Source organism: Papaver somniferum, unplaced genomic scaffold (assembly GCF_003573695.1).
Source record: "Papaver somniferum cultivar HN1 unplaced genomic scaffold, ASM357369v1 unplaced-scaffold_5, whole genome shotgun sequence".
Lineage (NCBI taxonomy): Eukaryota > Viridiplantae > Streptophyta > Magnoliopsida > Ranunculales > Papaveraceae > Papaver > Papaver somniferum.
Genome location: NW_020647637.1, coordinates 105,926 through 132,754, shown reverse-complemented (window position 1 = coordinate 132,754; position 26,829 = coordinate 105,926). Strand labels below are relative to the sequence as shown.

The 26,829-nt window shown below is 35.5% G+C and overlaps 1 protein-coding gene and 3 long non-coding RNA genes across 9 annotated transcripts; 2 read left to right on the top strand and 2 right to left on the bottom strand.

Annotated features, from left to right (window-relative positions):
- Positions 1 to 308: 308 nt before the first annotated feature.
- On the bottom strand, positions 309 to 3,287 carry LOC113342962. 5 transcript variants are annotated; one of them, XR_003356935.1, is made up of 8 exons: positions 2,850 to 3,287; positions 2,437 to 2,658; positions 2,118 to 2,222; positions 1,848 to 1,947; positions 1,651 to 1,742; positions 1,217 to 1,385; positions 807 to 962; positions 309 to 666 (listed from the first exon to the last, which is right to left on the bottom strand). It is a non-coding gene; the product is annotated as an uncharacterized LOC113342962 (long non-coding RNA). The 5 variants fall into 5 exon arrangements; XR_003356936.1 differs by having other exon boundaries at positions 1,217 to 1,524; positions 2,437 to 2,469; XR_003356934.1 differs by having other exon boundaries at positions 2,437 to 2,469.
- Positions 3,288 to 5,453: 2,166 nt separating this feature from the next.
- On the top strand, positions 5,454 to 6,452 carry LOC113342910. Its single transcript, XR_003356907.1, has 2 exons — positions 5,454 to 5,759; positions 5,996 to 6,452. It is a non-coding gene; the product is annotated as an uncharacterized LOC113342910 (long non-coding RNA).
- A 604-nt stretch (positions 6,453 to 7,056) lies between these two features.
- On the bottom strand, positions 7,057 to 9,396 carry LOC113342914 (GDSL esterase/lipase At5g03610-like). Of its 2 annotated transcripts, XM_026587288.1 has the most exons (5): positions 8,785 to 9,396; positions 8,612 to 8,629; positions 8,327 to 8,434; positions 7,967 to 8,244; positions 7,057 to 7,856 (listed from the first exon to the last, which is right to left on the bottom strand). In XM_026587288.1, exons 1-5 carry the CDS (start codon positions 8,810 to 8,812, stop codon positions 7,272 to 7,274), a joined length of 1,017 nt encoding a protein of 338 aa, XP_026443073.1. In that variant the 5' UTR covers positions 8,813 to 9,396; the 3' UTR covers positions 7,057 to 7,271. The 2 variants fall into 2 exon arrangements, with proteins under 2 accessions (XP_026443073.1, XP_026443072.1); XM_026587287.1 differs by having other exon boundaries at positions 8,327 to 8,629; positions 8,785 to 9,394.
- Positions 9,397 to 14,931: 5,535 nt separating this feature from the next.
- LOC113342920 lies at positions 14,932 to 15,584 on the top strand. Its single transcript, XR_003356920.1, has 2 exons — positions 14,932 to 15,139; positions 15,383 to 15,584. It is a non-coding gene; the product is annotated as an uncharacterized LOC113342920 (long non-coding RNA).
- The last annotated feature ends 11,245 nt before the right edge of the window (positions 15,585 to 26,829 follow it).

The window sequence follows — 26,829 nt, the reverse complement described above, 5'->3', positions numbered from 1 at the left end:
TATGAAGCTTCATACACTAGTGAAAAACCAAAATAAAAATTCTGCCAGAAAAAGCCTTACAATCACTAAAATGACTGCTTACGGGAGCCCCAATTTTGTAGTCTTATTTCCCAAAAAGACTTTGCCTGGGAGCACTTGAATCTTTTCAAAAAGGACTACCTTGAATAGTACTGGTACAACTGCTAGAGGGAGACGTTTATATTGAATAGATTTCATTAAAAAAAAAGTGAAAATGATTCAGCAGAATCAGGTGAATCAAAATTGTTACTTCAAAACAGCATTAATTAAAATATTAAATTGATAATAAATTTAAAACTGAATGTATATTAAAAACTGCTAACAGTTTACAACTTTAACCATCAAAAATACTGAAGTTGCAAATCCGACAACTTCAAATGCTAACATTTATATTTATATTACAAGCTTAACTACCACAAAGCTTAAACACGAAGTTAAAGCCAAGACTTCCCCATCTATGCTTTCGTTTACTAAAGGCACGGAGAAGAGATCAACGTTGAAAGCTACCATCAATTGCAAGCAGGAATCAAAAACAGGTTGCAAGTTCAATGAGAGAGTATATGATAAACCAAGGAACGTCAAATGTGATAGCCAACATAGAGGAGCGCCCATCATGACCAATAGTTCAGCAGGACATCAAAATCATGTCTGGAGAAAAGGTCATGCAACAGGTGTGGCAGTAGACAAGCAATCATCTTTGAGTTAGCGGTCGAATTACAGATATTAGATTGAGCGCAACACCTTAATGAAATAACAAAAAGAAATGAAGAGAAAAGAAAAAGCATTACCCACGAAAAGAAGAATGTAGAGTTATTAAATGGGTACAACGAATGGATGCTTCAGATAGAACACCACATCCCTTCAATTCTAGCAGCACCATCAGATGTGTGTGTCAAGTGCCTCTATTTAGGGTATACACCGAAATTTAGATACCCAATACCAACCTAAAATAGCAAAAAAATAGAAAAAAATCGTGTCTGTTAGTAGATTGTAATTGAAAAATGAGAACTGCATAAAGAGATATGGATACATAATAGACTTCGTTGAAGGAGGACACACGAAGAATAAGAAGCTAGGGATGTATAGCAGAACGAGATACTAGGGATGTACAGCTGAATTTTACTGCCGTTAATGTTCAGCAAGTACCAAAAAATCAACCAGTAAGCATGTCAAGATAATTATATGTTAGTTCACAAACCTCGCAGTAGTCGAGGGACGATGACATGAGCTTCGCAATCAGTAAGGTCAGCTTTTGGAAAATAATTGCATTTCAACACCAGTCTTCTTGGTTTCCCGCTTTTGCAACACGAATTTCTGCAGAACCAGAAAATCACAACTTCTGTGCCCGAACTTTCTAGAACTTTTACCTATGAGAATACATATGGTAGCTTTCACTCTGACGAACATGGAGTGAGTTCGATATAATAGATGAAAGCAGAGGTGTGCTTAAACTCAAATCAGCAAACCTTTAAGAAAAACGTGGATGTTCAGGAAAGGAAACGACATCTAGCATAACGAAAATGGAAATAAGTATCTTACTTTCGGCAATGCACTAGTCTGACAATATGCAAGTGAGTTAGGTATAGTGACACTGCTACCAATAACCCACAATTATGAAGTTCCAACACTTACCCAAAGAATTAAACACTATAGTATCGTCGAAGCCAAAGTTATACCCCGCAATTGACAAGCTTCAGAACGGTCAACATTGGCATTCTTACAGACTTCATACACAAGACAGCAAACATAAAACATAAATATACATTATACACGCGACGAGAGAAAATTTCAATGGACATAATAACAACACATAAAAGGGAAGTACAAACCTCAAGAGAGATGTTGTGACAATAGGATGCATTGAGAAAATGAAGATTGGGACAAGCTTGAGCACTTTCACGAAGGGTTTCGTCACTAACACATAAACAACTTGACATATCCGAGGATGTCAGTAGAGGACATGATGTAACAGCAAAGCCATGAACGTGTGCAGTATGCATATACATAAATTGGCAAGTAGGGAAAATGTAAAGAATTTGGAAAGGATATTAGAAGCTCCTAACTATTTGACAGTGTCCTCTAATCGCAGTTACACTAACCTTTGGGTGTGCTCAGGCCACTTTGGCACACGCAAACTTTCCCAATTCCTTGGTCTAAAATACAATTACAGTTGCGACGAAGCCTTTTCCATTAGACTTCCAATCCTTACATAAAACAAATTCAGTAAGAAACAAACTAAAAACCATATACTACCCATTAAAACACCATTCGCACCATGCTATCACCATATATATCATATCAAATTACTCAATATAATACCAGAATCACATAAGACTTTCAATCCTAACAAAACAGAGTGTGCAGACATTTCTTGTGTCCATCAAAAACAAAAACATCTATTGAGAAATTAGTACTTACATAAACTACTCTTCTTATCCTCAAGAGAAATCCCTGCAAACATCAAACACCAAAAATTCCATTATCAAGATTCATATCAAATCCTATTTCACACGTACAACAATCAATTTAAAGGGCTAAAACCACATACAATTAAAAAAAATCAACAATTAAAAAAAAACTCTAAAACTCAACACCCTAAACCCCAAACTTCTTGATTGCCTTTACTGTCTATTACAATATCTGAATCGCCGGAAACAAAAAAACAAAAAGCGTTTCAGAAATCAAATCAACATCAAAGAATAGATCTAAAACAAAGCATAAGATTAAGATGTGTATATAAGAGACATCAACCAATCAATCATCATCAGAAAACAACAAAAATCAAAATTGAAGAAAAAATAGAAAATAACAAAACCTCTGCAGTGTTCTACCTCATAAAGAAGAAAATTGGCATCATAAACATCTTTTCTTTCATCTGCAAACACTGACACTCGACCTCGAATAGATCTAGTGAAGTGAAGGACTATTAGGGTTTTGAAATTGGGAAATTTTGGGTTTTTTAAGAGATAGTGAGAAGATGAAGTAAGGGGTTTTATTTAATGATGATGAATACAATTCAAGCTAGGGTTTTTCGTTTTGATGTTGAGAAAGAAACTGTTGAATTTGGATTTGTTAGTGAATTTAGATTTTGTGGAGGAGATAAAGAATATGGAGAAAGGGGGTTGGGTTATAGGAGACATAGAAAGGAAATCAATGGATATTTTTCGATTTTAGAAGAGGGAGTTTTTGGAAGGAGAGGTTTTTCAGATTTGTTTCATGGAGGAGATGAAGATGGAGCAGTAGAACGAGAAAAAAAGAAGAAGGGCGAGAGAAACTGACAGAGAAATGAAAGATGAGGCATACTACAAAAAAGAGGGACCACATAAACTAGTTTCTCCCGCAGACTTAACTGGAGTACATGTGGAATTATTTTTTTCCCTAAATTACCCCAAAATATTATGACTTCCATGGGAGCTCTTTTTGTTTTTATCACAAAAACGTCTATCTCTGGAAGACCGTTTCATAAAGATTATCTTCAGAAGTCCTATCTGTGATGCCATAAGAGACTTAATAAATTCATTTTCCACTAGTGATATCATGTCATGACGTATCTTTGAGCATGCGCCATGCTAGAATTTTGGGGTGTTACGGCTTATATATTGAAAAGCTCTCAAATTTCTTTCCCTCAAATCGCCCTAAATATTGTTGTTGTAACAACTTTCCAAACTAGAGCCATTCTACCTGTACCCATTTTACTTCATGAGTTTATAAAACTACAAATATTTTGAAGAGTTACCCATTTCATCCTAAATTCACCAATGAAATGTGCTAGAGCACTGCTCGGTCGAACTCGCAAGCGTTGCTATCTCAAGCTTGTTTGTAAAGTGTAGGTGATCAAAACTGTAAGTTTTGGTTTCTAGTCTACTTATAACTATGTCTTGGATTATGATAGAATGTGTAGTTGAGCTTTAGACTTCACGGCGTTCATCGATTGAAGACGAAGATCTACAGAGGAGAGCTTGGAGGAACTTCATCAACGAAAGGTATGTGGACACTAAAACTTATCCATAACTCAGAAGTCTATTCTATTTTATCAAATGAAAGGGGGTAATTCCACAAATGAAATACAAATGAAAGGGGGTAATTCCTATGACAAGAATGCTATCATCCAATTAATTAGTTTGCATTAATCAATAATTTCTTAAAAATATTATTTTAATTTTAGTTTAACAAACTTACCAATTTCAAAGTTCAGGAAACGGAACGTGTGGGTCGTTGTCCACCACCTTTCTATCAATATTCTCGTAATAACGCTATTGTGTTTTATGTGCTTTACATTTAATAAAACTGTACGGTAGGGATCTATCCACTCTTTCTCGGACTGACAGGCGTACATCTAGATAAATAGTGTTTAAGTCTTTGTATCCACCTCTCATTTTATAACATCCGGACAGCTCTTGATCTCCCGACACATGACTTGGGATCAAGTCTGGACCAGTGCAGTCAAAATCGCTCTCCGAGGCCGATTAGTCGCTGAGTAATTGTTATACATTATGTAATCGATGCGATTTCCGATCCCAAACCATTTTCGATTTTCAGCGACTAAGGTGGCCTATATTTTCCAATTTAAATAGATATTTAAGGAAAACGAGTTGACGATTTTCCAAGTTGTCCTTGTATGCACTCAAAATCAGAAAATAAAAATCTCGTAATACCTCATATGCGAGTTATCAAATGTAGAATCCTCAAAAACATGATTAATAAGTTCAATATAATAGGGTTACACATCGAATTACATGATTGTGTTAAAATTAAAAATTTTAATTACATACACAAGTCATGACACTGAATAGTAATTCGTAAGTTTCTAATGGATAGGTTTTAAGTATTGGGCCGAGTTTTGCGATTCTCAAGTCCGAACTCATTACTCCTCATTCCAAACTTCCCAACTGAATATGACTGAGGACTGATTTCGACTACTTTGGTCTAGACCAACAATTACATTCGGCGAAGCACACTCTGCATCACGATTTTGAGTATAATCGACATTGGTAGCAGGCGCCGGTATTCTTTCATCTTTTCGATCTCATTTTCACCTTTTACTATCTATGAAAGCCTTCATTTTTCTTAATGTATATATACCTAAAAATTGTAAATAACAAGTAGAAGATTTTGTGTAGAAAAATTATGAAGAAGAGAATGGTGTGGTGTGAGTGAAAATGGTTGAAAATGGAGGTTTTTGTATGATTTGAGAGTTGTAGCCGTTAAGAATAGAGCCGTTGGGTTTTTACCTGCTGGCGGATCTTGTCACCCCGCCCGTGGTTGACTATCCTACGCCCGCAGCCCACGCACGAGCCTTATCTACTCGCACGCTTCTTTATCTGCCACCCAGACCACCTTTGCCATCCACCAGGCTTTGCAACAACAACAAAAAAAGATTCCGTTTATTTTCATAGGAAACCCCTAGTGGACGATCACAACTAACTCTAATCCGGAGGGCAGATGTATAAGCCTTGTAAATACCAAAGTTATCTTCTTTCATTTTGGCTCCGCCGTCTCCGCAGTGAAAGAGAAATCAAAGAATACATAACCCAAACCCCAACAATAAACAGCCACAGATCTATCATCTATGATAGTTTTCACAGCTAAATCATGCTCGATTTCAACATCTTCATCAACATAATGAATTCTCCTCTCAAAAAAGTGAAATGTCTTTTTACCCAGGTCTTTCTTGGTGGTCTTTCATCGTTGTTTCCGGTGCATCCTTCGGTATTCTGGCTCTTTTTGGGGAAATCTGGATGGTAATATTTTGATTTCACGATTCATAATTTTCTTGTTTTTCTTTTCAAATAATTTGTCTATTCAGATGCAATGTTATTTTATTTTGGTTAGATTTATTTTATTATCATGAGATATATTCATTTAAACTTAGCATAATCAGTACGATGTTTTGGATATGTAGTATCTTTTTTGTTGATTCATGTTATGGAGATGACAGGCCCATAGATCTGATCTTATTGTTCATCCTATGATGCAGGTTTTTCGGAGGTGTTTTTGTTTCGAATTTGGGAGTCTAAACTAGATCACTAGTTTTCCACGACAAGGAAGAAGAATAAAAGGTTGAAAGCTGTCAGAACTTTTATTCAAAACTTAAGTTTTGAGTCATTTATGTCTCTTATCCTTTCCCCGACATCCATAAACAACTTCGACTCCTACAGAGGAAATGGTGAAATAAGCAATAGAGGTTTTTCAATAACATTTGTGTATGAAGTTTAGAGGTTAGTCTTCAGAGACACAAGTATGGTTTTCTGTTCGATGCATCATCTGATCAACTGCGGGAGGCAAACATAATAGTATTTGTTGCAGCTGAAGTAAAAAAAGATGATACTAACTATATGACATGTGTTTGTATTTCTCATTATTAGCACTGCTAATGGTTTTCATATTTAAGTACAAATTAGTTTCAATTTTTATTTCCATATCTTAAATTTCTATTCAAGCCTGTTTTTGTGCAATAGTTTTTGCCTTGAAGGTGCCCTGTAGTCTTGCAAAGACTGTCCAATAGTAACTTTGTACCCAACATTGGGTAGGATATTTTAACAGGAAGCACGGTGAAAATTTAGCAGGAAGCACCCTCAATCTATTTCTTTCAACCTTTAATTTTACATTTTTGCTTTTGATCTCGTTGGTTGCACATTCCTCGGTCCCTTCTTATTTGTGGTGTGGTGGATGATTAAATCGTGGCCTCGACTACTCCATCCACTCACTAGCTCAAATCTCTCATGTGGTTGCAGTTGGTTTTCTATGGATTTAGGCATCCAAATATGTGGCAATTGAATAAATGAATCATAAGCTATAATGTCTCTTGTAAATTGTAGTTTGGGACCTTCTGTCAGGGATAATCCAAGGAAAACTCTTCAAGGTCTTGTAATTTGGCATCTACAAGGTCTCTAGTTTAGCTTTCTAGTACAATACTAACTTGCTTTTTCTAGTGAAGGGAATAATTTTAAGAGCCAAGTAATGGTGTTTTCTTTAGTAATTGAAAAGGAACTGAAAGTAAAACATTCAAATACAATTATTTCATGCCTAGCCCAGTCCTACTAAGAAAAACGCAAAATTTAACTGGTCTTATGACATTAATCATTCGATATTAGGTTTCAAAGCTGAGGAGATTGGGTGCCAACCAGAACCAGACTGTGTAGTGTGTACTGGACACCAGAATATTATTTACAACGTGACTTAAGTGGCCGACCCTAACTGACCAAAAATATGCATTGTGACCAAAAATATATATGACCGAAAAATCTGTCACACTAATACTTATTTCCTGACCCAAAAGATGCAGATGCAGAGGGACGTCGTGAGAAGATGTTGCATTGCATTAACTCGTCAAAAGAAGGCTTCAAAGCTGAGGAGATTGTGTGCCAACCAGACTGTGTAGGGTGATATAAATCCCAAAATAAGTTGTCATTTGGGTTGGCGCATAACGTGTATTGTTTCACCCCATTGGCATCAACACTTCCACACAGAGCATTGAGGGCTGTAGGTGTACAACATGGCTTCAACAATGGCTTCACAAACTCGGAGCTTGTACCTTCTCCTGCCTGTTTATTGATTACAGACATAAAAGCACTATAGAGATCGAGAATATGGAATGGAGAATCAGTTGTTTCACTGTTGAGCCTCTGAACGATTTTTTCCAGCAACGTGTTGTGAAAACTGGTGTCACCGTTTAAATGTTTGTCGCACTTTTTGTAGGATAGAGTTCTTGCCTCATTAGGTAGACATCCCAGCGGTTGCATGGTCAGCATAACTACTTTCTTCACTCCTGTCTTTCTAATTTCTCTTAGATTCAACTCCAATTGATCTATGACTTTCGCAACAAACGCTCGGTATCCCTACATTATGTGCACACATAATCAGTACTGATCAGGATTATAAAAGACTGATCTTGGGACATTGCTATCAACTGATATTGACCGGCCAAATTTACAGATTTTTGACATACCTCATGGGTGCCATTGTCTACTGCATAGTACTGTGTGTAGTCATTACCAGCGTTAGAAACAACAGCTATGGACTCGTTAAGGTCGCTTTTGTTGTATACTCCGTCAGCGATATACTGTTTAAAAGCATTCATTTGTGTGGTCATGTTTCCTTCCTTCATCCATGTGTCAAAAACACCGGTACCACCATGGGCGAAGTTCATCCCATTCGTAACCCTTCTCTTGCTTAAATTGTTCCATTTTGTGTAAGGCAGTGGAGTGTCAATTCCCATAAACGACGCTAGTGATCGCAACAAGAGTTAGAAATCAAATTGATCAAAAACATCAATAAATTTTGTTAAGTGAAAGTAAACATTACTTACCGAGAAAATCAGTGAAGATAAGTCCATCGGAATAACGACCAGTCGGGACACCGGGGACTGCCATACCATAAGGGAACTTCCAGCATCTAACAGTAAAGTTGTTATTTCCTGTATCAAGATAAGAATCCCCGAATAGAAACAACTTCGAGGGAGAATGACCTTCGGAACCATGATTTTGTACTACTACTTGTTGATCAGTAACAGAAACCGTTAAGCCGAATAAGAAGAAGAAAAGAACTAGCACTGAGAAAATAAAAGTGAAATTCTTGTGATCGATAGCCATACCCAAATTGTTAACCATATCTGCAAAATCCCAAAAACAAGTCAAAAACCCACACTTTCTCCACAAAATTGGACTCAGTAAAACTGAGTTAAACCGATTCAGATCAAACGAAGAAGACGAATTTCAAAGCAGTAAGAAAAATTGAAAATCAGAATTCGGGATTTAGTAATTCTACCTGCTTTGGGAACAATCCTAATCAACATCTCTTCCTGGCTGCGCTTCCAATCCAAAGCATCAGATAAATTAGTAATCAGCGATCGTTTAATCTCAGCTTCAACTGCAAACGTATCAATTTCACCTCAACTCAGGGGATTTCTGCCTTTAAGATCATATAGCAAGATCAGACGGAGAAAGAGTTTAGTAAACAGAGTGTTTTTTGTTTTGAGATTGCAATTTCATATGATTCAAAGTTAGAATCTTGAAAGACGAAAGAAGATGAGAAGGGAAAAGATCTTGAAAAAAAGAAACTAAGAAAGGTCAAAACCTACTGCCAATACCAACAAGTGAAAGAATCAGAAATCAGGAAAAAAGAAGAAGACTGGAATTGATAGAAGACGAAGAAAATGAGCAGGTTTAGTACATTCTTAATAAAAATCAATTTTTTTCTGCTGCTTTCCACCAACTGTTATATGATTGCTAAAGGGGTTACCAACGATTAGTAGGGGCACTGTTTGAGTGATCCCATGGGTAAGATTGGATTTAATTTTTTTTTGTCTAATCTGAAACGGTATCCCCACTGTTAATTCTGGTAACCCTTTTAGACATCATGTAACTATACACTAAATTCTTTTTTTTATGTTTTGTAAAGATAGTGACTAAATGAAACTCATCCTTTTAACTAAATGCACCCCTCACTTAAAAACCAAACAAAATGCGGATGATTAAAACCTACCATTGATATCATCCTTTTTCTTGTTTCTTCCTTCCCCGTTCGTTTTTGGTTTTTGATAATGGATGCAAATCTAATAGCTGTCTCTTCTTGCCTAATTAATTATCATCGTCATCGATGTGACAGATTAAGTTCAATTCGTGTGAAATTTTTAAAATTGTGATCCACTAAAAAAAATTGAAATTGAAACTAATTTGGAATTAAATTTGTTGTAAAATCATTATAAGTTTACTTTTGAGAAAATTAAATTATAAATGAAATTATTAAACCTTTAATTACATGTGAGATTCCGGGAAATTACTTGACCAAAAATATTCTTTGGATTGCCGTTTCTAATCAAACACGCGTTATTCAAATATAATGACCGAGTGACTTTTAACTCTATCCATTTAGACCTTCTTTTATTTCAATTCAAAGGTCTTCCATTTAGACCTTCTTTGATTTATTTTCTTGACAACACACGAATGCTTTTATGTTTATTTATTGTAATTGTATCCATAATTATTTAGTGTCAATCCGGGTGGTTAATTAATGTTTAATCATGTTAACTTAGAATTCAACTGATCATCATCAACATCATCAAAACATGATTTTTTTTTCTGATTTTTATTTTGGAATAACGTCAATCCAGAATCGGTGGATGTTCATGCACTCGTGATCATGATAGGTTGATAAAATCCTCCGCAAGTGCCAATTGGAGAGAAAAAACTCAAAATTAGTAACTTTTTACTTAAAAATACATCCACAATCAGTGGATATAGTTCTCTGCATGTGCCGATTGTAACAGAAACAAAGTTGAAGAGTTTTTTTATGAACCATTTTTTGCAAGAATCGGTTTACGGAAATTTTTCTTCGTCTGATATCGAAATGACCTCATTCTTTTCTTGTTGAACTTGTATTTCCATTCTCCACGATGTAGAGACAAAAAATTCTTGACTTGAACAAGTTCTAATTGGTATTGGATCCAAGGATTCTATCTTTGCATACCATATATACTCTTAAACCAAGAAAATTTTGGCATTTCCTTTAACTAGAATCGGTCTATATAAATGTCGACATCGAACGATTTTAAGTTTGATTTACTTTAACCACGAAGAACATCAAAAATGATATATCGACGTGGTCACATTTACTGATTATTACAAAAATTGGTCAACATGGACATGAACATCAACCGGTTGTGTTAAATACAAAAAACCAGGATTCAAATAAATTTTCAATTCTGAATGGACAAACCAACCACAAGTATAATTAAGAGTAATGGATTGCAATCAACAATGTTAGTTTGAGATATTTTAATAAAAGGGATGATGAAATTTCCTTTAAATCGACCGACGAAGTTGGATTTTAGTTTTATTTTGTGGGAATATGATTTGATAGGTTTTAGTTTGATAGGATATGAATATGTTTTAAATTTACAAGGGAAAGGCTTAGGATTGAATTTAATAGTGAGCGTAACTTAGTTGCAGGCTGGTTGGTGGCCGGAGATAATTATGCTTCATTTTTCTATGCAACTAACGTATTATAGAGTGTTTGGAAAGCTAGGAACCGGCTGATATTCGAAAAACTATCAACTATTGTTCATCTGATTCTTCATGAGGCTCGATTGTTATTCACTGACTATTAAGTTGTTGAGCATTTGCAACTTGAAAGAATTTCACTTAATTGTCCTCATTGGAGTCCGTCGGAACAAGGTACTCAAGTTCAATTTTATGGGGAAGTACATGGGTACGGGGCTGGTGTGGCGGTTGTAGCCAGAGATGCTTCATCTACAATACTTGAAGCTTCCTCATCACTTCATCTCCAAATAATCTAGTTGTTGCTGAAATATATGATATTCTTCCACTAGCCAAAACACAAGGTTTTCATAGAATTCTCATTGAGAGCGACTGCCAACAACTCGTTTAAATCTTAAACGGTGATAGCTCAACTAGGCCTTGGCTAGTTATTCGGATCGTTGATGATATCAAAGGTCTCACTAAAGACTTCACCTAAATTTCATTCTCTTGCACCGAACGATATGTCAACGACATGGCTTATGATCTCGCACAACACGTGGTGCTAAATAATATCCATACTGTGTGGTCTCCTCCCGCTCTCCCTTCCGGTGTTATTTATACAAGAGGGGCCTAGCTTTTAGCTCTTTCTTCCTTTCTTTCTGTTTGTTTGTTTTTATTTATTTTTTGTTTTTGTTACCCAAAAAAAGAAGAAGGTTATTATTGGGGCGCCACACTCCAATAGAGGGGTTTCACTTGGATTCTTAATGTTCAAAAAAGTGGTTATGGGATATCCTAACACATATACAAAATGTCTAGATTATCCTTTAACTAGAAGTGATTTTACCTCCAGGTTTGGATTAATTCCAACCGCAGAATTTTATTTGCATGTAATTTTACGTCCAGGTTTGGATTAGTTCCAACCGTAAAAGCTCATTCTACGTCTAGGTTTCTTTTAATTCCAACCGTAGAATATGATTTTACGTCCAGTTTTCTTTTAATTCCAACCGTAGAAGTGATTTTACGTCCAGGTTTGGATTAACTCCAACCGTAGAATTTTATTTGCATGTAGTTTTACGTCCAGGTTCCTTTTAGTTCCAACCGTAGAATCTGATTTTATGTCCAGTTTTCTTTTAATTCCAACCGTAGAAGTGATTTTACGTCCAGGTTTGGAATATTTCCAACCGTAGAAGTGATTTTACGCCTAGATTTGGATTATTTCCAACCGTAGAAGTTTATTTTACGGCCAGTTTTTCTTCCCACAAAAACTTTGTCCCAGAATTCACCAAGTATACGACAAAATTCATTAATTTAATTTTTATCTAATTAAATTAAATTAATTTAAAATTAACTAAATAAGGGTTGTTTAGTCATTAGAAAATTATTTGAGATAAGGGGTTTTTGATATTACTTATGGGTGACCCGTTTTGTCCTATTAGATGACGCCCCTTTAATGGAATGTGACGCCCCAATAATAGCTTTCAAAAAAAAAATAGTAAGGATAACTTAGTACTTTTAGTTTGTTTAGATACCCGTTATCCCTTTAGAATGGGTTTGGTAATGCTTTTATTTTTCCAAAAGCACTTTCAAAACTATATATGTCAATAATTTTTGAAATTGGTGTTTGGTAAAAAAAATGAAAGTGCTTTTCAAAAGCTGGGGAGGAGGAGCTTTTAAAAGCTACAAAAGCATAAGCTTTGGTCCCACCTAAATTTAATCCTTGATTTATCTTTTTTGTCCCTATTTTATTTTATAAATGACAAAAATTACCCTTAAACATATATACAACCAATTTTTTATTTCTTATATTTTAGTCTTTAAATATTATTATTTTTTATTTTCAAACTATTTCATTTACCATTTAATTTCATTTATCAATATAAAGATAAAAATAAATATTAAATAATTATTTAATTAATTTTAGTTTGATTTTTTGTTTGAAAATTATATATATATATATATATATATATATATATATATATATATATAAACTAGGTATCACCCCGGCCTACGGCCGGGACTCAACCTTTTTCGTTTTCGTTTTGTTGTTTGATCGGCTGGTCCGTATTCTACCAAAATCTTTTTTAGTCATTTGCAAAACTAATTAGATTATTACGGTCAAATATCGGGCTTATAAGTTAGTTAGGACTTGCGTCCCTAGTATTTGTGGTTGTGTCAAATTAGCCGGGGCTTACAGCCCCGGACGTGGTCCCTTGAGGATACCATAGTATTTTGTTGATCGGGTCAAATTAGTCGGGACCGTGGTCCATTGAGAATACTATAGTATTTTGTTGGTCAGGTCAAATTAGTCGGGGCTTACAAACCCGACTGTGGCCCTTAAACATTGCCTAATGTTTTGTTGGTCGGGGTTGTGACACTTAAATCTCGCACATAAATATTTACCATGTTTTTTATTTTATTTGTTTTTTAAAAATAGCTCTTAGATTAATTGAGGCTAACTTAAATTTTCTTGAAAAAGTTATGGTTCAAATCATTATGCTTATTGGATGATTGAACGTTCGATGGACCAGAGTATATCTGATGTATACGAATAATCTTCATGGAGGGTCATCCACCAAACATAAGCCAAACAGACCCTTAGCCATATGTTTTCCGTGAAGATGTATTAGTAAGGAGATATTTGGTTGCATTAAACATAAAACCTCTTACCCAATTCACTCCTCTTCCTCTATTAGGTTTTCTTTCTTCTCCTTTCCTCTTTAGACCATTTTTTTTTAAATCATCAGCTCTGTTTTCTTTTATTTCACCGTATCCATCCTTTAAATCATCCATAATAATAACTTAGTATTAATCACTCAGTATTATTATGATATAGAGAGAAGAAGTTAAGAATTAGAAGTCGTTAATGGAGGGGAAGAACTATAGATAGAAGACCATCTGTTAGCGAAACCGTTAAAGAATGATGCTCTCCTGTTCTATAAATACATCTACTTAGTGTTATCCTATATTAACGGAAACTTAGTCAAATTAGGAAATCCGACGCTGAGTCAAATTAAGAAATCCAAGGATCCGACGCCGTTAAATAATCTTTAGAATCATATTTTTATTAGGAAGTCAAGGGATCAGACGGACGTCTATATAGGACATATAACCGATCAATCTCCATCGTGGGATGACGAAATCGATGGTCGGATTTGTAAGGCTACACACACACCACTTCTTTTTATAATATAGATATATATATTAAAAAGTGGGTAAGTAAAATAATTTTTTAACAATCATGATAATAGTAAATTAAATATTATATATGTATATATATATTGAATAGTAAAATAAAATAATTAACCAATAAAATCGAATAAAACTATTTTCAAAGATATGTTTGTTTTTGTCATTTGCTACAACAATAATGGTTGAATTTGATATTTTACCAAACACAATTTGACTGCTTTTTTAATCAGCTTTAACTTTAGTTAATATTTTACCAAACATCAAACTGTTTTTTCTCACAGCACAATAAAGCAATGCCAGCAGAAAAATGCTTCTACAAAAGCTGCAGCAATACCAAACAAAGCCTTAATTTAGGTAGGTGCAAAAAATGATGAGCCTCAAATAATTTCCATAGGCCTTTAGCAAGGAAAAATATGTCCATGTTCTTAAATTTTCAATCTCAATCCATCCATGATTCAAAATCTATCGTTGTGAAATTTGTTAAGTGACCTAAGATTTGTTACCTCGTCCATGCTTCGCTTTCAAACACACATTATGACTCGTGACTCGAAATCGTAACTGAAGCAAAGGCAATGTAAAACTGCATACAAGAATTTACGGTCAGCTGTAGAACACAAATCCGCCCGTTAAATTAAATAGTAGATCATAATCAACGTTCACAACTAACCCTAATATGAAGTGGCACATCTATAAGCCTTATAAATAGGAAAGTTTACATCATTTCATTTTGCTCCGCCGTCTCCGCAGTGAAAAAGAAATCAATGAACACATAACCCAAGCCCCAAAAATAAACAAGAACCGATTCATCATCTATGGTTATCTTCACATCTAAATCATGCTCGATTTCAACATCTTCATCAGCACAATGATTTCTCCTCTCAGGTGTGTTGCCGTCCTTGTTTCCAGAGATCATCAAACATTCCGATTGTTGTTCGGGGGATCTCGATGGTAATGTATGATTTCTTGATTCATTATTTTCTTCTTTTTTTCTTTTTTTCAAATAATTTGTCTATTCAATCGTCCAATAACACTATGATGTAATGTTTGCTTTATTTTGGTTAGATTTATTTACTTTAAACTTGCATAATTAGTATGATGTTTGGATAAAAAACATACTTTTAGCTTCTGTGTTGATTCCGGTTATGGAGATGATTTGCAATTAGATCTCATCTTATTGGTCATATCTTATTATGTAGGTTTTGAGTTTAGAAGTTAAAGTTCCAGAGACAGAAGTATGGTTTTCTGTTGACGTATTTGTTGCAATTGAAGTGAAAATAGATGAAGCAACATGAGGCCATGGAGACCAGGGACCTCGCTATTCATGTTGGGGAAGTGTGTTTGTATTTCTAATAGTTCCTTAGCACTGCAATGGTCAATGATTTTCATGTTTAACACAAATTCGTGTCGATTTTCATGTTCCTTATATCTGCCTTAAAAATTTTGTTCAAGCCTGTTGTTTGTGCAATAGTTTTGCCTAGGAAGATGCCATGAATCAGGGTTAGTTGCACATTTCTCCCCTCCTAATTGTGGCTTGGCTGAAGATTAATTGTCAGCTGTATTACTCAAATTGATTTTATTCACTATCCCAATCCTCCCATCTGGTTGCAGTTGGCTTTTCCCTCCAATTCACAATCACAACTTAATATAGGCATCCAAAAATGCGGTACTTTTAACCGGAAGTCTGTGGCCCATGGAAACCTCTTCGATTTCGCTTCCCACTACGAACGCGTTTCGTTTCACCCCCCAGTTCATACTATCGTAGCTGGGATACCAACTTGCTTTTTCACTAGTGCAACTATTCTTCGAATTTAAAGAGTTTAAGTGATGATGTTTTATATAGTACTCAAAGAGGCACAACTAAATGTACAACATTCTAATACCGAATCCACTCATCAAGCAACAAATGGTGAGGCCTTATTTGGATAATGAAAATTAGATGAAAACATGGTTCTCAGGAAACCCTTATTTCAATCCTAGCAGTCCTACAAAGAGCAAAGCAAAATTTAAGGCGTGGCTACAGAGGCAGAGTCAATGGGGACGTTTAACTGGTCGCATAGCATTAATTTCTTCACTCCAATCTTTCCAATTTCTCTTAGGTTCACCTCAATTGATCCAATGCCTTTGTGATCGAACTCCCTACATATTATATGCACACATAATGAATACTAAATTGAGTTTTGGACTACTGTTGCAAATATGGGTAATCTAATTTCAAGACTTTCGTTATATTACTCTCATTTTATACGAGCATCTTTTAATCCAGAAGAAAGAACTCAATGGGAAATGTTCCCGAAACTATTCCTTCAATCTTTCGGTCAATGTGAATTCCCTTCACTTGCATTTTGACATTGATATACCTGAGTTCCATGTAATCACGGTTGCTAATTGATGCCGCCAGGTTGAATTGGACCCCACCCACTAAAATCTCATCATGAACGAAATTAGAAACTTGTGCAAAATATCGATATTTGAAAAACCGATTTAACAAAGTGCCGCCCTTAGGAATCGCCAACCCGTAGATAGACTAGCTGGTGAGTATATTTGTTTGGTGGGTCGTAGAGATGTATCAGGTAGGGCAAACTACTATCCCACAGTAAAACTGCCTTTTGTAAAAGTCTTCACACACGTTCAAAACAGTTGAAAAATAAAGCAATATATGTTTGATTCCTTTTGTAAAAGTCTTCACACACGTTCAAAACAGTTGAAAAATAAAGCAATATATGTTTGATTTTCTAGAAGTGTGATTTTCTGGAAGTGTGATTTTCTGTGGACGGATAATTGGATCTGCTGTGGGAGGCAAAGACAGAACTAATTATTGCAATTGAAGTAAAAAAAAAAAAAGATAAAGCTATATGAGGCCATGAATTCATGGCCAGTGACATTGTTGTTCATGTTGAGGGAGTGTGTTTGTATTCCTAACAGCTTCTTAGCACTGGAATGGCTAATCTTTTCAAATTTAATACAAATCACCTTCAATTTTTGTTTCCCCTTTGCTTTAAGTTTCAGTTCAAGCCTGTTGTTTGTGCAATAGTTTTGCCTTGGAAGATGCTAGTAGTCTTAAAATGACTCTCCCATAGTTTTGGCATCCCTGTAACCCGTTACCCGTAGCATACATTGAGACAACCACCAAATGGGTAAGAAAATTTAGCAGGAAGGAGAATTGTACAGGGCACCTAGTATAAATATTCTCAAACTTTAATTTTCCAGTCCATTAAATGGAGAATCAGTTGTTTCGTCGTTGTGCTGCTGAACAACTTGTTGCAACAACGTGTTGTGAAAAATGGTCTTATTATTCAAAGCTACGTCGCAATTTTCGTAGGGTAGAGATAATGCCTTGTTTTAGGAAGACAACCGAACAGTTTTATCTACTAGGTAAGCATGACTGAGTTCTTCTAATTTCTCTTAGATTCACCTCCAATTGATCCAATACCTGAAGAGTGTGAGATACTAAGATAGCAGACCCAATCTGAGATACATAGATAGTAAAGACATCTAATATAGAAGGTAGGTTCCTCCTCATAATAGATTTATCTACTAGGTAAGCATGACTGGGTTCTTCTAATTTCTCTTAGATTCACCTCCAATTGATCCAATACCCTTGCAATACACGCTCGAAAGCCCTACATATTATATGCACACCTAATCAATACTGAAATTAGAAATTGACTTTTGGAATACTGTTACAAGCATGTGGTTGATCTAATATCAACATTTTTGGTATATTACTCTCATTTCATGAGATTATCTATGGATGGGTACTAACTCATATAAAAATAAGATAAATGTAATCTTTGGCAGTCCCACTATAATTTCTATCCCTCCAGTCCCGGGACTCCCTAACCCTTAGACTAGCATGTTAGAGCAATTCCTATGGAATGAACAAATTTAAAGTTTGTTCATTTTGTTCCCACTATGAATTCAACAAACATGAAAAACGGATGAAGTGAGTTGGAAGAAGAGACACATGTGATGGAACAACGAGTGGGTGTACCAAAAATGCGCGGACCATCATCACACCCCCGCAACTCTTCCTCAAACCCACGCGGCTGTTCCTCACACGCCCGCGGCTCTCCCACTCACACCAAGTACGATTCCTGATTACTTTACTACTTTTTTATCTTATTATATCACAGTTTATCCTATTTTATCTCACTTAAATATAATATTTTATATTTGAACTTTATCTTATAAAATATTTTATGTTAGTAAAAATAATACTGAGACCCTGAAAAACCAAATCTGTTCATTTTGCTTTGATTTAGGCTAAGTCCTATGGGCTAGATTGAGCTGCTAGATTGGCAGTTAAGTGTTGCAATTAAAAAAAAATAGTGTGGTCTAAAAGTTAACACTAGTATTTGCTAGTTCTCTCTCCTAGCATTTGCTCGCAGTTCAATTAGCAGCGAGATTGAAACGCTGAATGATTTAGCGCTGAAAAAGTTACCTTAACGCTGAATGGTTCAGCGCTCACAAAAATCACACGGACTACAAAAATCACAAAATTTGATCTAACAGCAGAGATTGAAGCGCTGAATGGTTCAGCGCTCATACCTTACGCTGAATGGTTCAGCGCTCAAAAAGTTACCTTAACGCTGAATGGTTCAGCACTCACAAAAATAACAAAAATCACACGGACCACAAAAATCACATAATTTGATCTAACGGCTGAGATTTAAAGCGCTGAACCAAACAACGCTGGATAGTGGTCCCAGATTACGTGGACTGCTAATCTAGCTGCTAGATTAGCCATCCATTGGACTTATGAGGTTGTCCTAGCTGACGTGGACTTCTAATATAGCTGCTAGATTAGAAGACCATAGGACTTAGCCTTACCATAGTGCAAAATCGTGTTTGTTCATCCACATGGCTCAACAAAATAAAAGATTTGTTCATTGCCATATGAATTGCCCTTAGGCTAAGTCCTATGGGCTAGATTGAGCTGCTAGATTGGAAGTTAAGTGTTGCAATTCAAAAAAAAAAATGAGGCCCAAAAGTTAACACTAGTTCTCTCTCCTAGCATGTGCTCGCAGTTCAACTAGCAGCGAGATTGAAGCACTGAATGGTTCAGCGTTCAAAAAGTGACCTTAGCGCTGAACGGTTCAGCGCTGAAAAAAACCACAAAAATCACACGGATCACAAAATTAGACCTGACGTCTGAAATTTAAAGCGATGAACCGAACAATGCTGGACAGTGGTCCCAGCTGACGTGGACTGCTAATCTAGCTGCTAGATTAGCACTCCCATAGGACTTAGGAGGTTGCCCTAACTGACGTGGACTACTAATCTAGCTGTTAGATTGGAAGACCATAGGACTTAGCTACGGGTTAGGTGGTTCTTAGGGTTGTGCAGAGCTATTTCTTAAAACAAAACACCGGACACAGCATCTGTGTAACAAATCTTCCGCACATGTACAAAAACTGTCTATAACAAGCCGGTCAGAAGTTACGGTCACCGTAGAGCACAAATCCAACCGTTAAAAAGATTAATAAACCAAAATCGACGATCAAAACTAGCCCTAATCTCTAAGGTCAGATCTGTAAGCCCTATATATAGGAAAGCTATCTTCTTTTCATTTTGCTCCCCGGTGTCCGCAGTGAACACATAACCCTAGCCCCCTGGCCTTAAACAGCAACGATTATCATCACAGCTAAATCATGATCGATTTCAATATTTTCATAAACCGAATGATTTCTCCTCTCAATAATGTAAAGTGTCTCTTGAGTTACTGCTTTATTGGTGTGTTCCAATTCTTGTATCTGGCCAGTTATCCAGCATTGAATATGTTATTGGGAGGATATAGATGGTAATATTATGGCTTCTTGGTTGTTTATTTTCTTCTGCTTTTTTCAAATAATTTATTTATTCAATCATACAATAATACTATACTTTTTTATTTTGGTTAGATCTATTTTATTATCATGAGATTCATTCATGAAAACTTGCATAATCACTAATCAGTTTGATGTTTTGGGCAAAAAGCATATTTTTACTTCGCAGTTCATCCGCTTATAAATTTTAATTAGCTTTTGTGTTTGATGATGATATGCAATTAGATCTTATCTTATTGGTCATCTATTATGTAGGCTTTGTTGGGATGTTTGGCTCACTGATGTGCCTGATCCCGAGTGACAAAGATCCCAAAACAACTTTTCCGCAGAGCCAAAGGTAAAATAATCAATAGAGCTTGGTCCTCAGAAGTTTAGAAGTTAGTCTCCAAAGATAGATGTATGGTTTTCTGTGTCGCATCGTCCGATCAACTGGAGGAGGCTATATAGATGTACTTGTTGCATTTGAAGTAAAAAAGGATGAAGCTATATGAGGCCATGAAGATCACCATTGACATTGCAGTTCATGAAGTTCCTTAATTAGCACCACAATGGTTAATAATATTCATATCAGTACAAATTAGTTCCAGTTTTTTATTTCCCCGTCTTAAATTTCAGTTCAAGCCTGTTGTTTATGCAATAGTTTTGCCTTGAATGAGTCCTACTAATCACTAGCGGTGCCCTCTCTCTATTTCTTTCAAGCTTTAATTTTCTAGTCCATTTTTTATTTTGATCGGGGTGGATGCACATTCCTCCCCTCCTATTCGAGGTTTGGCTGAAGATAAATTGTCAATTGTATTAGTTGTGGCCTCAATTCCTCCATGCATTAAATATGCTAACTACTCAAATTGATCTATTCGCTAGCCCAATCTCCCATCTGAAAAATGTGGTAATCCTTAAAATGGAACCATAAGCTATAATGTCTTGTAATATTTGGCAACAGCAACTGCAGTCAGGTATGCATGGAAAACTCTTCAGATTTGAAAGATATACAAGGCCTTTAGCTCCACTATTATATCGAGCTTCTTTGGAAGTCCTCTTCTTGTTTCTAATCGTAGCTGTGGATACCAACTTGCTTTTTCACTAGTGTCCGCAATGATGCCTAGCACAGTCCTACAAAGAGTAAGTAATGAAAATTAGAAGAATACATGGTTCTCAAAAGTACTTATTTCACGCCTAGCACAGTCCTACAAAGAGCCAAACAAAATTTAAGAAGCAGCTACCAGAGGCAGGGAGGGACAAAGTGGGGATATTTTTCTTGACACAAAATCTAAAGACTTAAAAGGCCTGGATAAATAAAGCTCCACCGTTGCACCGTAAGGAAACCCTCGCTTCTTGTTGGCCGAATAGGTGACACTTGGGAACGTATGATTAGCATAAAAAGAGCAGGAAAAACATAAGGAAAAGGAAACCAAAATCAATTCCAAATTATTAACTTGACAATATTTAGGTGAGTACACTTGGCAACGTATGATTGGTTTAAAAATTACAAATTCAATCGGAAAACCTAACTTATCTTGTTTGGAATTTTATGGAAGGCCAAATTCAATTTGGAAATTGAGTACCTACCATATTAGGACTCTTTTTCCTAAATTAATATATATAAAGAGGAAAAAAATCCACATATTTCACACGTATTTTCTGCGAAATAAAATGTGAAAATAAAATAAAATCTACACATATTCTCTTCCTATTTATTGTATTTGCCACGCCACACCAAATCAAAAAAACATCGCCACGTGGCGGGGTGAAGTCCTGCGCACACCAAACCAAAAATGTATCCCAATACGGAGGGACGAAACCCCGCACACACCAAATCAAAAATGCATCGTCACGAGGCGGGACGAAGCCTCGCGCACACCAAATTAAAAGAAAAAAGATACACAGTGCGTAGCACGGGCGCATCTACTTTCTATTTATTAAGATAATTAAGAATGAGTAACATGATACGATTGATTCTTGTAACAATTGAGCACTAATTTAATTAGGAGGAGATAACGCCAAATCCTTCTCAACACGTGCAATCTTAGAAACAATGTCTGCAACATTATTCGCTTCATCCCGAAACTGATAACATTTTCAGTTTCCAAAAACCTGAAAGTATTAATAATATTTCTTAGACAATTGTGTACTTCCCGGGTGGAGGTGAATTGCCCTTTTGTTACAGCTTTCATAATGTTTTTTTGAATCTGATTCGAAGTTACCTTTCTAAGGCGTCATACTTAACCCCTTCACTCGTATTTTGCTACACTTTTTTTGTTTTTTGTTTTTTTGTTTCTAGATTTTGGTTTTTTTGATGTACTTAAAGCCCATACAATCAGGTTTGCTAAATGAGACAACCAGTGTTAGTGGGACGGGTACTAAATTTTATGTAAAATATGATAATCTCGGCCGTCGGATTTTTGAATTAGACCCGTCCCACTATAATGTGTATTTTGTCACAAATGAAACTAGAAATTTAAGTAAAATATCATAGGGTATATTAATTAACCTAGCATTTTTAGGGGCTACCTAAAAGGAATTAAGGGCCAAAAATAAAAACGAAAAAGGTCACCCAAACATAGGTTGAGTTCACCCCTTATTTTATTTTTTTCGTAATGGCAAAATTCCACTTCAATAATCGTGGGTTAAATAGGAATTCGGTAGTTTGTGTATATTTAGTTAGTGTTACGAGAACTTTTTTTTTTGGTGCTAACATAATCGGTAGTAAATTGTGTTAATTTAACTTCCGAATGTATATCGGCCCCAAAATAAGATTTTTCCAAAATCCTATTATTTTCGAACTTTGGTACTACCATAATCGGTAGTAAATGGTGTTACTCTAACCTCCGAATATATTCAGTTTTCGAATTTTAGTACTACCATGATCGGTAGTTAATTTAACTTCCGAATGTATATTGGCCCAAAATGAGATTTTGCCAAAATCCTAAAATTTTCGAACTTTGGTACTACCATAATCGGTAGTAAATGGTGTTATCTTAACTTCCGAATATATTCGGTTTTCAAATTTTAGTACTACCAAAATCGGTAGCTAATTGTGTTAATTTAACTTCCGAATGTGTATTGGCCCCAAAATGAGATTTTGCCAAAATCCTAAAATTTTCGAACTTTGGTACCACCATAATCGATAGTAAATGGTGTTACTTTAACCTCCGAATATATTTAGTTTTCGAATTTTAGTATTTCCATAATCGGTGGTTAATTTAATTTCCGAATGTATATCGGCCCCAAAATGAGATTTAGCCAAAATCCCAAAATTTTCGAACTTTGGTACTAGCATAATCGGTAGTAAATGGTGTTACTTTAACCTCTGAATATATTCAGTTTTCCAATTTTAGTGCTACCATAATCGGTAGTTAATTTAACTTCCGAATGTATATTGGCCCCAAAATGAGATTTTGCCAAAATCCTAAAATTTTCGAACTTTGATACTACCATAATCGGTAGTAAATGGTGTTATCTTAACTTCCGAATATAGTCGGTTTTCAAATTTTAGTACTACCAAAATCGGTAGCTAATTGTGTTAATTTAACTTCCGGATGTGTATTGGCCCCAAAATGAGATTTTGCCAAAATCCTAAAATTTTCGAACTTTGGTACTACCATAATCGATAGTAAATGGTGTTACTTTAACCTCCGAATATATTAAGTTTTCGAATTTTAGTATTTCCATAATCGGTGGTTAATTTAATTTCCGAATGTATATCGGCCCCAAAATGAGATTTAACCAAAATCCCAAAATTTTCGAACTTTGGTACTAGCATAATCGGTAGTAAATGGTGTTACTTTAACCTCTGAATATATTCAGTTTTCGAATTTTAGTACTACCATAATCGGTAGTTAATTGTGTTAATTTAATATCCGAATGTGTATTGTCCCCGAAATGAGATTTTGCCAAAATCCTTTAGTTTTGGATTTTGGTACTGACATAATCGGTAGTCAATTATGTTCGTTATCTACCGATTGTGTTTAATTTTAATACAGAAAATTTGAAGCAGTAGCAGAAACACAATCGGTAGATAACAGTTAATTTACCTACCGATTATGTTTTTGCTACTGTAAATCCAAGAACATCAACCATAATTGGTAGATAAATTGATTGTAATCTACCGATTATGTTCCTGCTACTGCAAATCTTAGAAAATTTTCCGATCAAATTTTTGATTTCAAGCAATCAAATCCTAATTTTGGATCACAACTACTGTCATCTATTCGTTTTGTTTATTTAGCTCGAATTTTCTTTTTTGATATTCTAAGTTTCAACTTTAAGGTTAATGAATTTTGGGTTTAATTTTAAACGATCAATCATAAAATTGGTTTGATCGACGTCTTTGGTTTCAATCAAAATTAAAACCATGAAAAAAAGTTTGATGAGTACAAAAAAGAAGAAGATGAGATATGAAATTAAAGGATATAGGTTTAGGTTTAGTATAAAGGTGAAGGACAACATAGACAATTTCTATTTTCAAGACACCCCTTAACACTCTTCAATAGATGGGAATAACAAAAGTGGCCGCTAATTCCTTTTAAGTGGCCCCTAAAAATGCTAGGCTAATTAAATACCCTTGGTTTTGACCCCCAACAAATATACCCTTATATAATAATAAGTATACCCATATCATTTAAAAACCTTATCCATTAAAAAATAGATTACCTTGATACACTCATTTATAGTATTATTTTTCATTTAAAAACCTTATCCCTTAATAAATTTATTTCACTATTACTTCACAGCCACCACCACCACCATTCTACCACCACCAGCACCGCCGCCACCACCACTGCACCAGCACCGCTGCACCATAACTCCACTACCAACACCACCACCGCCATCAAAATTCGGTGTCAACAACCAAAGTTGATCCAAAAATTAAAATTTCAAAAATAACTTTATTAATACATATTCCAGTTTTTTTTGCGTATCAACAAATCGAAGTTGATCCCAGTGAATGGTGTCAACAACCAAAGTTGATACAAATAACTAGAAAAAAATTCAATTCAGTTGTGTCAACAATGGAAGTTGACCCAAAAAGGCGGAACTTAGTAATAATTAATGTTTCCATATTATAGTGTCGACAACCAAAGTTGATCCCTGTAAGTGAGATTAACAATTGAAGTTTATCTCATTAAGTGGGATCAATACTGGAAGTTGATCCACAAAAAATGGGATCAACAGTTGGAGTTGACACCATTTATATGAGTCTATTTCCTGTAAAAAACCAATAAACCTGAAACCTGCAAACTGGCATATCCTTAAGAAACACAAGAATAACATTCATAAAAATAAATCAAAAATGTATGTCACTACAAACATAACAAGTCCAAACCAAAAAGCATAAAAAAAAACGAAACATCCAACTAGTATCAAACCTAAAAAAGGTGCAAAAAAAGTTGTAGTGAATCAACTTCAACACGTCAAGCCTTTTCGTGCTAGAGAAATGAATCAAAAATATCTGCAACAACTATCTTTGGCCTGCAACAAATAAAATTTGACAAAAAAATGACATATACGAATGAGTAAACTTATAACATCAACCATGAGTCTATCCTTTCTTTTGCTCTCCTTTATCTCTTCTTTCCATTTTCTCCTCTTATTTGCACGCTCTTCACTTTTCTCAATATCTATTTCATTGCAATTTTTTGCCTCTGTAGTATCTCCTCTTATCATTCCTATCCCTTGTGGTAATGGAAACTTGATGCATTGATGGAAGGTTGATGCGACTCCCAATATTCCATGTAGCCAAGGTTGGCCTAGCAAGGCATTGTAGGGAGATTCGTCGTCAACTACACAGAATACCACTTCTGTAGTTATATTCTTGAGTGGAATCCGCATGGTGATTTCTCCTTTAGGTTTGTTTGCCGATCCATTGAACCGATAAATTTTGTAAGTCGAAAGAATTAGATCTGAGTCTTTACCACCCATAGTTTTGAAAGTGTGGTAAAATAAAGTATCTACTGAGCTACCAAAATCTATGAGGATTCTATTTATCGCCCATGCGTATTCATCATTTTATTTCTCCTCTCCGCTCCTCGACTTTGGTATAATTTCTAGCTTGACGACCAATGGACTGACGTGCAATTCTTCTCCTCATGGGACTTCTTCTGCATTGAATGAGATGGATTGCTTCTGCCAATCTTGAAGTGGTGATATCTTGGCTAAGTTGAATATCTCTTTCGTTTCATCATCTCGTGCATAAACTCGACTTAACACATTATCATGGAAATCTTCTATACTTCTGAATGAGTGAATTATTGAATTGCAGTATAAGTTCTTCGCACTTATTCCCACTCTATCAGGTATATATTCTTTCCAGTCTTTGTTCTTGGTGTTGGTCCTTCTGGTGGTGGTGGTAAATTTGGTTGTGGTACAGCTAGGAAATGGTTTAATTTTCCTTCCTCTATCATTCTGAGTATTATTTTTTGCACATTTCGGCAGTTGTTTGTATTTTGGCCGTGAAAGCGATGATAAGTGAAAAATTCTCGGCTCCTTCTCCCTAGTGGTTTTACTCCAAGATTTGGTGGTGCCGGTATTTCTTCCATTAAAATCACCGCCTCATATATCTTGCATATTGCCGTGTTTAAGTGCGGCATTTTTATCTCTTCATAAACCCTATAGTTTCCTCCACCTGGTCCCTGATTATAGTATTTTCTTTGACCACCATATCCTTGTCCTTGGTTATTGATTCCTGCAATTTTATTATTTCCTGAATGACTGTTATATTCCCTTTCTCTATATTCTCTGTCGAACATTTCTTAATCTCTGCTATTCACTGCCACTTGCTATTCACTGCCACTTGCTTCCGGTTGTTCTATGTGGTTGTC

Coding starts and splice junctions, on each gene's coding strand:
- LOC113342914 (XM_026587287.1), bottom strand. CDS start 8,812: ATGTTGATTAGGATTGTTCCCAAAGCAG. Junction 8,630..8,784: donor TAGGATTGTTCCCAAAGCAG/GTAGAATTACTA, acceptor GGGATTTTGCAG/ATATGGTTAACAATTTGGGT. Junction 7,857..7,966: donor TAGACAATGGCACCCATGAG/GTATGTCAAAAA, acceptor CACATAATGTAG/GGATACCGAGCGTTTGTTGC.